A 15,099-nucleotide genomic window follows, 5' to 3' on the forward strand; every position below is an offset into this window, starting at 1 on the left:
GCAATAAATGTTTACCTAAAATAGTCAAAGGCAATTAGAAAGTTCAGAACCTTTTCTTGTAAACTTTTGGTAAATCGTGACCTTTTTCTTAAAAATATCAAGTAATAAACGATGATGATTCTGGCGGGAACAAATGTGAAGAAAAATTCTCTTCATCGAACGCTGAAATAAGTCAAGTGCGTGAAGTTTTTAAATGTTAAACATATTAATATTTAACATATTAAAAATACATATAAAAACAATTACAAGGAATATATAAATGAATTGATAAATTGTTTTAATTGTTATTCTAATTCTGAGGTGTTTTTTTCTTCTTTTCTTTAATGTGACTGAAATATAGTTGATTTTACCTAATTCAATTATTGCTATAAAAAAAAGTTAATGTTTTCAAAATTCTTAAGTCCTACAATTATTACATTAATCGGCAACTACTTTGATGAAAGATCAATTATTTAATTAACTGTTACAAAATTTGAAAAAAAACTAATTTATATATATAGATACATATAATTCATATAGAAAAATAAGCCGCAATTTTATTTCACTGAAATATAAACTAATTAAATTATTAATGGATGATAAAAATTTCATAATATTATTAAGTTATTTTGATATTTTTTTACCACTTAACTTAGTTTGAAAATAATAAAAAAAATATTCAGAATTTTCTTTAAAAATTATTTAATATTCAATATTAAACTTTTCTTTATTGAGTCTTGTTTAATTTAATAAAAAGTTCATTTCATAGTTGAATATTATAACGCTACTCAATCATGGAATCCGCATGAAAAGGCTTATATTTATTTAAAAGCTTGAAAGATTACAGCCCTGTTAGCAGAAAATATTGAACAATATCTCCAAGATGTTGTTTAATATTCTGAATACGACCAATAACGCAACGAAATCATAATAACACATTTTGTGCTAAAACGGCGACAGTGAATCTCCGATCCGATGCAGATAAGGTTGGTGTCGCCATCTATTGGATAATTCATAAAACGAATACCAGTCTTTCTACAGATAAATCGCAAAATTAAGATCATTTTTATTTTATTTGAAAATGGTCAATAACGTTTTGAAATTAATTTAAATGATTTTTTCACTGGACAAAATATAGAAATAAATGCAAAAAATGGGAAATGTTTTCCGTGAACATTATCATGTTATTCCACACAAAGGTACAATTTAAATTTATGAGCAAAATTATTTTTATTTTTGGTGTTCCAACTTAATAAATTCGATACTCGTCAATAAAAGCTCTCAAAAAACATACTAAATAACTTAAAATAAATGTCTGGAAATTATCCTAAGAAAATAAATTTATCTTTATTACTAATTAGAAAACCTAAATAATATCCCGAAGTTAAGCGATAGCTAAGACCAACCAACAGTATGAGAGTGGGGTTTTCATATATCGAGATTTAACCTCTTAATCCTATACTGATGATTCGGGCAAGCTCGGGCTTTTCTTTTTATTATCTAATTAGGTTATAGCTTCAGTTTCGGAAATGTCATTGATTTATATCGAATTTAAGTGTCTTTGAATTATTACATTTTAACTTATATGTTTGGGAAGCTATAATTTGATATTTATATAATGTCCGGAAGAATACTTAAGAAATTAGTTTTATTTATATATAAAAGCACTATTTGTGCAAGTTTTGAGGTTCGAACTTCCAACGTTAGGGTTCGTAGCCGCGTAACAAAGCCACTAGACAAAAGTGTACACTCGTATCCGGAAGTTGTTATCTGGCTTATGAAGTTCCCACCACAATACTCCCCCACCAGTGAGTTGGTGGAGTTTATCGCGCCAGTTATGGCGAGTGACGAACGTGATTATCGCGCCAAGAGTTATGGCAAGCGACGAACGTTGTTATCGTGCCAAGCGTTATGGCGAGCGACGACTAGCGTGTGTGAGTGGCTGCTGCCGGTAGATGGAGCCACGACAGCAGAACGAAGGATGCAGTTGTTCAGAACCAGGGTCACAAATATGCAAGTTTTGAGGTTCGGTCTTGCAACGTTAGGGTTCGTAGCCGCGTAACAAAGCCACAAGACAAAAGTGTACACTCGTGTCCGGAAGTTGTTATCTGGCTTATGAAGTTACCACCACATGTTTATAATTTTCTCATTTATAAGTCATTTCGTCATAGTTCCGATTTATTCGTAACTAAGTAATTATTTTTAAAAAATCTTCATTTATATGACGCAAAACGTCACATCTATATTATTTTCTCCTTTCTAATATTTGGAAACTTTTTGCATTTGTCATTATTAACCCGTTCCCTATAAAAGCAGATAATTTCCATAGAAAATAATGGATACAACACCTTTATCAAACCCTTTATTTCCAAATACAGGATTTACAAAGTATAGAATATCAGAGAACATTCCATATTCGGGAGGAAAAGTAACGGGCAAAGACAGAATCAGTTTTGGTCCCTGCCTGAAATATTTTTTCTAATGAATTTGCTGATTCTTGAATTTCTGTGTCTTTGCTATGTAAGTCAAATAGATTATTGATTTCATTATTATCTACTTCCAAATCAAAGAATTTGACATGATTGACAACTATGACAATGCTATTGACTCTGAATCTCCGACAACATGGTTACGATATCTTCACACTATTGACCGACATTCAGAATATCGAACAACATGTTGGAGATATAGCACAATATCTAGGCTAATATGGAAAAATAATGTTATAAGTTTCTTGAAGAAGAGGGTGTAATTTTATTTCTAAAGTTTGCAGTTATGCTATATTCTAAAATAGAAAATATTCGAAGCGAGAGGGATAAGTTAAAATTAAATAACTTTGAATTCATGTTAATCGCAACAATATAAATCGCGATATGTTTAATCTCTTTATAATACTTTGAACTGATTTTAAACGAGTTTATAATCCAGAAAGAGTAAGAAAATAATTTAGTATTTATCTACAATAATTTAATGTAATATTATAGTGGGTGTGTTGTGATTTTCTAAGGAACTGTCCGGTTTTAAATACACTATTTTTAATTTCCACAAACACAGCTACACTACAAAATTTACAAACGCTTATTATTACAGACACACATAGAAAATTAGATAAAAGAAAACAGTATGGTGCAGGGATCCCACAGTTTCCAGCCGAAAGCATTCGGCGTTAGCGCAAGGGTTGCGCATAGGGAAAAAGTCGACCTCAGGATGCAGGTCTGCCGTTGAACTGCTTGTCTTCTGTAAAACGCCACAAGGGGGCGTTCTCGGCTCAAGGGGGAAAAGATGTGCTACAATATTAATTTAGCACTTATTTGATAAACTAAGGTTATAATTCATTTATTTGACACTTTCTTCTGCAAAATAACAATTTTTTTAATATTTATTCCAAATTATTTACTATCGAGAGTTCACTTCATTGCCTATTTGACTGGGACCCTTTAAGCCGATTGCAACTCTGCAATTATGCCACTGGCTGAAATGCACACAAATTATTGAAAATTTCTAAAACCATTAGAATCACATTTCCGTCTTTAAAATCCTAAATACAATAAACAATAATACAATAAATACAATAAAATCATAAATACAATAATCATAAATAAATTTTTTTCAATATAATATTTTTTTCCTTCTATTGTCTACAGTTACATACTATATCCAGTTAAAAATTTCACATAGGTGCAATTCTGTCTGAAGGTTTCCTTTTCTTTTTTTAAAAAAAATCTAATTCGCTTTTTGCATTTATTTTCATATCTTAGCCGTTTCCGAAGACCAGATATTTCACAGACTTCAATGCGCCCATAACTTGATGTTCATGATAGCCTCAGTAAAGTATTTAAAGATGATATTATGTTAAACATTAAAGCTATATTATTTACATTATATTAAGCTATTTATTTAATTAAATCGAATTTATAATTTTACCAAATAATATTAAATTAATTTAATACCAAAAGGGTAATAAAAATGTAATTTCCCAGATAATCTTCCTTGTTAATTGCACATTGCCTTTCATAGCACTATAACTTCACTTTCTTATTTCTTATAAAAACTGCACAAAATAATATAAGATATCTTTCTTTGTCAGCAGTCAAAAATGAAAAAAAAAAAAAAAAAAAATCTTGCAATTAAATAATTGATGGAACAATGAAAATGGTTTGATTTTCCTGTAATAATGTAATATATTATTAAAAATTATTTAAAATAATTTTTTTTAATTTAAGAATTTAGTGAAGAGAATATCGCATCTAAATTGATATAACTAAAATTTTCAAAATATTCCTGAATTTTAAGATTATAGATTTCAGATTTATTCAATTTTTATGAAAATTAAAATGGGAAAAGTGTCAAAAATTTGCTTAAATTCTATTTAATTATAATTTTACAAGAAACATTCTGAAGTGTATGTCCCCATCTTCCAAAGTATATAAGTGGTGGCCAAAATTGTGGACACTTTTGAAAATCGTTGTTTTTTAATTTTGCATGCTTATAGAAAATAGTACAGTTCACAAAATGCAAATTCTTACATATCATTTTAAAGGGAATTTAATACTAATTTCAATACAAAAAGCCAACTTCAAATATTTACGATACAAAAAAGTTCATTTAATCTGAATAAGAAACACAGTGATGAAGTGGATTGTAATTTCTAACTTTCCTGACAAATCACGATCTTGTTCTGGGAACCAATAAAATGTTAATAACTATTAGCAGAATCTGACATCATTTTTAATGTTGGAACAAGTTATTAGTGTGCTTTTTTCTGTAGAATGAAGATTGTTTTTTTATATAATCAAATTGCAAGGTTGAAATTTTATTAAATTTTTTAATATATAGTTGGAGTTTTTGTAAATATTTCTAATATTTAGTCAAGAAGCAATGACATCAAATAAAAGAATAGATTGGACACCTAGAAAGAGAATTTATTGTGTTACATGAATGAGGTCTTTCCTATACTGAAATTGCAAGATAGGTGGGTGGTTCAGTGACTACATCTGGAAAGTTTTGTTTACGATATCAGAAGACAAATTCAATAAAAAAAACAAAGCAGAAAATGGCTGAAAAAGATGCACCACATCTGTTCAGGACAGAAGGATAAAAAGACTATCTCCAAGATAGAAGAATGTCATCAGAGGCCGTCAGAAGTCAACTGAATGATGCTGGCATTTATGTCAGTTCAAGAACAATCAGGAGAATGTTATTAGATGTTGGAATGAAAGGTAGAATTCAACGCAAAAAATCCTTATCTCAATTGATAGCAGCGTATAAAAAGATAACAGTGGGTAAAGAAATGCATTAATTGGACAGATGATCAGTGGTCACAAGTTATTCAGATAGATATTGTTATTCAGTAGTGATGGCGAAAATACATAAGACATAGAATAAGCGAAGAGTTACATCCTGACTGCATTCAGGCAACTATGAAGAACTCAGTTAATGTTATGATTCGTTCATGCAGATCAGCAGACAGTATTGATCTTCTCCATGTTATCGATGGGATATTAAATGCAAGAAAATACACTGACTCTATTCTAGAGCCAAAACTTACACCTCCCATCAGTGATTTCTTTCCCAACAACACATCATTTATTTTTTAGCAGGATTCAGCTCCTTGCCACACAGCAAAAATATCGAAAATGTGGTTTAGTACAAAGAGCATTGAATTGTCATCATAATCAGGAAACAGTCCAGACCTCAAAATTATTGAGAACTTATTGCATCGTTTGAAAACTCTTGTACATATAAAGTGTCCATCAAATAAAAGAGGATTAATTGAGGCTATAATTGTTTCCTGGCATCATGCGATAACAAAGGAAGAGCTTAAAATTATCTTCAGCACAATGAAACATCAGTATGAAGTTGTAGTAAAAAATAAAGGCTACCCTACTAAGTACTGATAACTCACTGTAGTCATCAGCATCTAATGTATCTAGATAATTATTGCCGCTCAACTTTTTTTGTATTGTAAATATTTGAATTTTGCTTTTTGTATTGGTATTCACATAAAATTCTCTTTAAAATGACATATAAGAGTTTGCATTGTGTGAAACGTTTTATTTTCTATGAGTATACAAAGTTAGAAAGCATAAAAATTTTCAAAAGTGTCAACAATTTTGGCCACCACTGTATGTGCCAAGTTTAAAAATTCTAGATCTAACATTTATTCTATAAAGTGCCAGCAAACATACATCCTCCTTTAGTATTAGTAAAGATATGTGAACAAATCTATGACCTGTTCTTTGTTGATCGAAAATTTGAATCAAATATACAATTTGAGTAGTTATGTGCTTTTAAGAGTTGTTGTATTTATATATATACAAATGGGCAAATTGTAAATTTTATATTAAGCTATAATTTAGAGATTTAAAACTTAAAAGTTCATCAAAATTATCAAGTATCATTTTTTTTTTTTAATTTCAGCATTTTTTTTTCTATTTCATATAAATATATTTAATATAAAAATATATATTTTTATATTTTATATAAAAAATATTTAATATAAAAAAATATTTTTTTTTATATTTCATATAAAAAAAGTATGATTAAATCTCAAAATGATCTCAATAAGACACTTCTTAAAAACTGTGAATATGGTACGATGTGCCACATTATCGTTCAGATTATGTCTTTCAATACAACTGCTAAAAAAATGATTTTGAAATATACTCATGCAGGGCATTTTAGATACAATCCAGGTAATGCTGCACCTTTAATAGAGCATCCCCTCACCTTTGGTTTTTGTAAATTTTTCAGCCTTTGGTTTCAATGTATTAATCTTTCACGATCAAAAAAAAAAATTGCAAAAAGATAGTTTTCTTCCGAAATTACCTAGGAAAACTATATATATAGATAGATAGATTACGTATTGTAGCACATTTTTAATTTATTAAGTAGTTTTAATAAAAGTGATGTATTTTTGAAAAAATAATATCTTTTTTACAAATTACAGTATCTAAGAAATAGGTGACACTATGTGTATTTTATGTATGTATTTGCATATATTACATACTATGTGTATTATATTACACTATTATACATATATTACACAGTGTGTATTGTATGTACGTGCATATATTACAAACTTTTTCATGTACATTGCTCACTTCTGTAAATACCTTTTACAATAAACATGTGTTTGAAAACTGGCATAAAATGATATGCAAGACAGGTGCAGAGAATGAGTCTCCTATAACCTTTATAGACATACTGATGAAAATACTGTAAGTAGTAAACAAAATGCTACTAAATTAAAAATTACTAATTTCAAATTGTATGCATTTTTTAAAATACTTTTTAATTTACTCATATTTTTTACCAAGCATAGAAGGCTTATTCTTCGATTCTTTTTATTTACATAGCAAATCAATAATTAACTTTATCAATGATCCTATTTGCAGTCCACCTATTGGCATAAGCCTGAATGGTGGAGCCAATTTTTCAAAAAACTTATAACAGTAGCATTAATTTATGAGATGTCATTATCACATGAAAAATGTAACTGCTTATTTCATCTAAACATGCGGCACTCATCAAATAATACTTTTTTGTAACTTCAAACCGAAGATGCATGATCGATTTCAGCATAGTACAGATTATTGGGAAGATTTGGATAGCTTCCATGACATCAATCTTTTTTTTTTTTTTTTTTTTCACCCTTAAAACTTTTTTTTTTTACTTTCAGATATATATAATATACAAAAAGATATTGTTATAAAAAAATCCATTACAAGCGTTTGATGAATTTACTAGTTTTAGATATCATTGAATCCGAAATATACATTTTTGGGGCTATGTCTGTCTAAGAACATGTTATAATATAACAATAACATGTAACAATATGTCATAAGGAAATTAAACTAAATTGATGAAATCTGGTACCTGATTTTGATTCAAATTTCTAGATCTCTATCAAATTTTAAATGAAATCCATCAAAGGAAGTTAGGAAAAATTACATGAGCTATATTGGAGTTTGTGACAGCAAAACCTCAAGTAGTATAATCAGAATTTAAAGCTTTTGCATTACAAATGAATAGTAATCGAATTAATTGTTTATCTTTAATTATTTCATTGTTCCAATAAAATGAAGATTACACATTGATTCATAAGGAAAATAATGTCAGCATTTTTAAGCAACATTTTCTATATCAATATGTTCAAATTTAATTTTAAAAAATTAAATTACTTGCATTATAAACTTATGTCTGGGACAATATACTAAGAACTTAAAGTTTTTGCATAACAGAATAAATAATAATTCAAATTAATTGCTTGCCTTCAATTATTTCATTATTTCAAAAAAAATAAATTTACTGAAAAGAAATTCTGAAAAAATTTCACTGTATTTGTTCCGTCAAAATGTTTTTTTTTTTTTTAACCAAAACCTTTAAAGTTTAAACCTTTTTTAATCAAAATCTTTAAAGTCTTTACAAATAAAATTTTATTTGATTACAATTTAATCATGTTACATTAAAATTATACAAAGGAACAATACTGTATTAAACATATAACACCATATTTAGATCCTTTAATATTAATAAAACAAATATGATTTTAAGAAATTCAGTTTTTACTGTAGGATTAAATCAATAATACACAATTCAATCTTTGTTCCAATTAATTCAAAAATAAAAAAAAGACAAAAATGTAATAAAAATTTTACAATTTTATTGTATAATATAACAGCAATAACCACATTCACATTCATTTATCTTTTATGACAAAAAAAAAAAAATACAAATCCAGACACAGAAAAACACACCAATACTTCCAAACATGAGAATTAGAAAAAAAGAACATAATTTTAATAAAATGTATTTACATAACAAAATACCCAACAATAACAAAAAAAAAATTAAGAAATGCTTTGACGAAACAAAATGATACAGTACTTATAAATTATTATCCACATAAGCAGTATCATCCCAAAACATAATTAGCCTAAATCTTATGGTCCCAGAAAGAAGTTTGTAACATTCAGATGAATCTTCAAGAGGGAGCAAAGCATAATGTGATTCAGGAGTTGTATCACTAAATCTGAATTCTTCTATGTGAGGATGCAGTTTCATTTCACCTAGTGGGCCTTTTACAACAGTATAATGCATGTTAATTGTCCTAGAACAGAAATATTAAATAATATTGTATTCAATCTGATGAACAAAAAAATATTTATAAGTGAAAAAATAGCTAATAAAAATATAATTTCAAAAAAGTGTTTAATAATCAAATATCAGCCAAATACTACACATTTTTTTTCCTTTAAAAACTGAATAAATGAATAATAATATTGGATAATAACATAAAATAATTAAGTGTATATGAATACAAAAATATGGAAAATACATAAAAAATTATTTTATATTCACGAAGCATATGTAATCCATCCAAAATATCACTTCTAGCATTAACCCGTAACTGGTGACATGAATTTCCTCATGTGGCAAGAGACATGGAGTCAAAATGACTAACTTGATATTTTTCTTTTTCGTCTTTTGTAAACAGCATTGGAATTTATTTTGAAAACACAATACATTCTGGAAATCCTGTAGTCACCAAAAATATCAATATTAAAAATGTAAATATCATAATATTAAATGTTGAAAAGATATTATAAGAAAAATAAAAACAATCTTTTAATGAGTATTTACTTCAATGAAGTTACATTGATTTTAATAACTATTAAAATTTAACAAACAAAATGAAGAATACAATATTTTAAAACATTATTTTAAGAATTTTTCTTTATTCTGTTTGCATTACTTGAATTAAAAGCAGTTTCAGAAATATGGTGTCAATGACTCCATAAATAACAACAAAAACTTTGAAAAAGAATAACTTCGTTATATGCCTGCATTCATACTTGGATTTCTGCCAACATACTGTTGAAACAACTTGAAGGTACTGAGAAGATGACAGTATTCAAGGACAAAATATCATGTTATAATCAGAGCTAATGAACAACGCAGAGTCGTTTTGACTCCCATCTCCAGTTACAGGTTAAGATAGAATAAATATTGTGAATGTATATAACATTATGGCAGAAAACCTCAAGAAAATTACCAGACAGTGAATACATTCAAGTTAATTTTCAAAATAAATTCCCAAACTGTTAAAAATTAAGAAATGTTAGAATACAAGATCTGATCTGACATATTTTTGATAAATATATTTTGCAATCCATTTTAAGATTTAGTAATCAATATTTTTATACTTTTCTTGCAAAATAATAACAAAAAAATAAAATAATTTCATTTCAATTGATGGGTCAAATGTTAGATTCATAACTTCACTAGGTGATAAAATATTACAAATTGACAATATATTAATTTTAAATCTTACAAATTCAATTTCTATTACTAAAATCATATTCAAATAAAAAGTTCACATAATTCATTTATTTTATTAAAATTTGAGAATAATTAATTTTTTAGTTATGTTTAAAAGAAATAATTCAGCAACTGCAAAATTCACGAAATAGAAGATGCAAAAATTTATCTAAGCAATTTAAGAAGCAAGTACATATACATAAATATAATTTCCTAGTTAGAAAAAAAAACTAATTAATCTATATTTAAATAATAAAAAAATGTTAATTAACATACCTATCAACAGAATCCCTCAATAATAAGGCATAGCTTAAAGTTCTTTCACAAGAAAGAGTAGGATCCACTTCATTGTTATTAACATGAGCTCTGACTTCCCATTCCATATTAAATGCAGAGAATCGAAAGGTTTCAAATCGAATAAAAAATTCATCTGTACGGTAAGGTCCAAGAAACTGCAAATCTGAAAGTACATTTCATAAAAGTTTACTCTCAGAAAATATGCATTAAATATAGGATTATCCTAAAATATCTGGAAAAAAAACCTTTAAAAGAAAGCAGAGACAACCCATATTAGTAGGTATGTATGCCCAGAAATAGATTGGTATGGCAGAGGGTACTGTTGAATTATTAAGTAAACAGACACAGTGATTAGCTTTTAAAGTAAAATCATTAACAGATTTAATATTCATAGTTTTTTTTCTTTAATCTAAATGCCAGGATCTATAAGAATTGTACCGAGTAAAATAAAAATCTAAAGATAATCTGTCAGCCAGTACAAAAAATGTGAATTAAGTGCCTAAAGCATTTATTAAGTTATATTGATTCATGGCACTGTTACCAAGTACTGTTTATTTCAGTATTCTGAGATGACCACTTTTCGACAATTCTATGCAATTAAGGAGAAAGTTGCAGAAGGATCAGCACATTTCTGGAATTCTTCGTCATTCTTTTATCTTGATTTTCGCCCTGTGAGAAACTTTTTTTTTTTTTTTTCAATTTTTTTTCACATATATGTGAATATCATGTCATTTTTGACCTATTATTTTAATTCAGTCTGTGAGTTTATTTTACTGTTGAATGTAAACAAACCCACCTTTCCTCTTATCCCTATTTTGATGAATTAAACACATCCTAAAGCATGCACAAAAGTGCAGAGGGTTTTAGAATTTGTTATCAAACAATAACTTATATTATTGTTGGTGAGTTATTTCAAACATTTATTGTAATGTGATTAGTTACTAAAATGCTTATTGCTTATGATATTACTAATATTTTTGTTAGCTCCCAATTCCTTATAATTTCTTTCCATGCCATACTTGCATTCATCATTTTCCTCTATATTTTCATAAAATCTAACAGAGTATAGTGCTTTTAAACGAACTACTTTTACATCTTTATCAGATATTTTAGAATTTCCCTGCAAAAGAAATAAATCTTACTTTTGATATAAAATAGAATAAATTATATCTAACCATTGCATGCAATCTTTTCAAATGATAAGTAATCACACAAGTGATTCCTTCCATTCGACTTCACAGGCAAAAACATATTTGGAATTGCTTGCTTTATTTCTGTGCCATCCTTCGTTGGTTGTAAACATTTTTTCTCATGTTCAGCCTTTTTCTTAAAAGGTCCACCCCATGGACATCCAATACGATAGTAGCAACACCATGTATATCTAAAAAAATTAGGAAAAAACATAAAGGAAACTAATTTGAACTTTTAGATTTCAATGAAATTTCAAAATAATAACACCAATTAATTTTAAATAAAAAACAAATATGGCTAACCATTTGTTAGCCATATTTAATAGTAGTTAAATATTTAAAGTCCAAAATTTCTTAACCATTTTTTATTCATAATAGTTTCTCTGGTACATGAAATTTTTTTTAACTCAGTTCCATCACATAAATTTTATAACAGCCCCTAAACAAAAATTAATCCTAAAATGAAACTACGATTAATAATGGGCCAGGATAGCCTGGCTGGTAGGGCGATGTATTCACATCCTCCCTTGGGTTGTGAGTTCGAACCCGCCAGCCGATGACTCCCCATGTATGCAGTGGCTTGTGCACATATAAATCTGTTATGGCCACAAAATCCTCCATGTCGAGACAATACCTCAGGGGACACTGGTTCAGAGATGATTGTTCTCTGATTCAGGTCTAATTTTCGATCTGGGGATGAGTGAATGAAATCCGCCCCGTAAAAAAAAAAGTTGTGACACATGAATATATATATATTGATGTTTGCCCTTTGAATAGTTCAAACAGCCATATAATAACAAATTAATCTGGAATGTTTATGCATTTAAGACATGAGCTAGCAGACGCAGACAAAAGGAAAGGTATTTCGGGTTTTTAAAAAAGTTGTATAATGTTGTATACCAACAAGTACTTGGACTCCATGTCAGAATGTGCTTCACTATATCAGAGCTACAAAAAACATCCCACAACAGTTTCGGGCATAACTAAACTAGTCTAGACACCTGTTACTGGTCTTCTATGCTGTTATTCACTTGGTGACCAGTCACAGGTTTTAAGTCAGCCAATAGGACAGCAATAGTGCTTTTGAATACCCACGCTTGATCTTGCATAGAGCAATTACATACACTTAAGATGTGGGGAAACCATTTGACATAGTAGAAGAAAACTAACTACAGTTTTGGAATCACCATGCCTATCTAAAAAGTTTTAAAAATCAATCTAGCAGAAATTGTTTCTTTGTGTACTGCAGCTTGGTGATTTTGGCATAATGTGAAGATCACTAAGTAAATCCAGGAATGCAATCATCTTAGCAAAATCTTGATATCTTAAGTATAAAAGAGCTTGGTGATCTTGGCACAGTCTGAAGATTTTCAAGTAACACCAGGGGCCATAAACAACTACTATTTTATATGTTATTGCTAAATTAAATTTATAGAATAAAAACAAAAATATTTTTAAAAGTTAAGAATTTTATAACAAACCTTTCTTGGCATAGCTGATTGTCATGAACATCCTGTAAGCAACGAGGAAATTTCATTGAGCAATTTGGGCATGTCATGGGCATTTCTGCAACTGCTTTTTCCACAACCAGGTTACGAACACATACTTCTTTATTGATGACTGTTCGGCAAGTAGGACACACAGATGGTACCAATTTTAAATGTGCATCAGCAAGAAGATGATTAAAGCATTCAGAGCACATCAAATGTCCATTTCTACACTAAAATAAAACAAATGATCTCAATCATAGAAATAAGTATTTCAAATCATATATTATTTGCTATATCACTGAATAAACATAATCAACAAGCTGTTTCAACTCTTGGAAGATCTCAGTGTGTATGAAAGGATAAAAAACTCTCTTATATAAATAATGTTATTGCCTTTCCCTCCAGAATGAAAATTGAAAATTAGGCAAAGCTAATTGAGTGAAAATTTAACATAAAACTACAATTAAAATAACATTATATCAAATTTCATCTATCCAAGCATTGCTCTAATGAAGTATTTGCATTTGCATGCATATGAAGGTACAGACAAACAGATGGTCAAAACTTTGATGGATTTGATTCAAAATCTGATATAAATCTATATTTTAAAACTCTGTACTAATTGTTATTTACATTTTATATTTATTGTGTTCATCTGCTCTCAAAGAGAGAGATAAAACTTCCTGAGAATAAATTTTGCTTTTTCATCTGTCTAATTCAAAGGTTTTTAGACTTTTTATTTTCATAGGTATAACTCCTAAAAATATATTTTTAACATTCAAGGAGATCTGAAATGAAGAAATCTCTCAAAGTCTCAAGTTCCAATTTTTTCACAGTTACAATACGTTCTTTGAATGTTTCATACAAAAAAAAAAAATGCAAATTAATAATATAAAAATTACAATCACACAAACATGATAATGAAAACATTAAAATTTAACATGTAGTTGATTAAATCAATCACTACATTTTTAACCTTTTAGACTGATTTTAACTAGTGTGCATTTATAGGAAAAAGCATTCATTTTTTTCACCTAAGTTTCATTCATAAGTTTCTATACATTTTTAAAAAAATGAAAAAAATTATAAGAAAATGCTACCTGCAATATGAATTTAAAGAGAAGCTTTAAAACATAACTTTAATAAAGGAAGGTGTTTCTCAAAAATAAATGTATTATTTTGAAAAAAAATAAAATTATGTTAGAATAAATATTCAAAAATGAACGATCATCGTACCTGATAAACTGCAGATTTTGGCAAATCTAAACAAACAGCACAACATAAGATTCCGTGTAGCCGTTCTTCAAGGGGTTCTTCGTCTTCATTTGATTTGAATTTTTTAGCTCTAGATTCAGTCACATCTTGTTCTTCAGATGGACTTGTAGTGCCAGAATCATTTCGGTCATTTGTTGATAACTGTGCATTATCATCCGCCATTATATGTGTATTCTACAACAAATAACAAACTTGACTTTCTTTTAAAAAATATTAAGCTGATTTATACAGACATCAGAATCCAATGAGAAATTTAAAACGAAATCTAATAGATATGAATAAATTTATTTACAGATATTAAAACACACAAATCTCATTTCTTTTTTTTCTCAGACGCTACCAAAATTTACCTTTCTGTCAGTTCCAGAACTCTTGTTTATTATTGTAGTAAAACTTGCAGGATCTGGCACTCTCGAATCAAATCTGACGGATCGAATCCAATTCAAATACTGTGGTGAGTTTCGATTTCGCATTTCATTAATCAATAGTTTTTAAAAAAATAAGACATAATAAACGGAAAAATCACTGGTAACACCACCCTTCAT

General features: G+C 28.3%; 1 protein-coding gene across 2 annotated transcripts; it reads right to left on the reverse strand.

Moving 5' to 3' along the window:
- Nucleotides 1–8,685: 8,685 nt before the first annotated feature.
- LOC129988426 (zinc finger TRAF-type-containing protein 1-B-like) lies at nucleotides 8,686–15,068 on the reverse strand. Of its 2 annotated transcripts, none has more exons than XM_056096652.1 (6): nucleotides 14,905–15,068; nucleotides 14,516–14,728; nucleotides 13,271–13,509; nucleotides 11,775–11,980; nucleotides 10,579–10,762; nucleotides 8,686–9,091 (listed from the first exon to the last, which is right to left on the reverse strand). In XM_056096652.1, exons 1-6 carry the CDS (start codon nucleotides 15,025–15,027, stop codon nucleotides 8,869–8,871), a joined length of 1,188 nt encoding a protein of 395 aa, XP_055952627.1. In that variant the 5' UTR covers nucleotides 15,028–15,068; the 3' UTR covers nucleotides 8,686–8,868. The 2 variants fall into 2 exon arrangements, with proteins under 2 accessions (XP_055952627.1, XP_055952628.1); XM_056096653.1 differs by having other exon boundaries at nucleotides 8,689–9,091; nucleotides 14,847–14,948.
- Between the last annotated feature and the right edge of the window lie 31 nt (nucleotides 15,069–15,099).

Source organism: Argiope bruennichi, chromosome 10, assembly GCF_947563725.1.
Source record: "Argiope bruennichi chromosome 10, qqArgBrue1.1, whole genome shotgun sequence".
NCBI classification, from domain to species: Eukaryota; Metazoa; Arthropoda; class Arachnida; order Araneae; family Araneidae; genus Argiope; species Argiope bruennichi.

What these genes read in the sequence shown, in the direction of transcription:
- LOC129988426 (XM_056096652.1), bottom strand. Translation starts at nt 15,027, where the DNA reads ATGCGAAATCGAAACTCACCACAGTATTTGAATTGGATTCGATCCGTC. An exon ending in CAAAATCTGCAGTTTATCAG is followed by an intron (nt 13,510 to 14,515) that starts GTACGATGATCG and finishes GTTTTATTTTAG; the next exon opens with TGTAGAAATGGACATTTGAT. An exon ending in TTGAGGGATTCTGTTGATAG is followed by an intron (nt 9,092 to 10,578) that starts GTATGTTAATTA and finishes TTTCTGTTCTAG; the next exon opens with GACAATTAACATGCATTATA.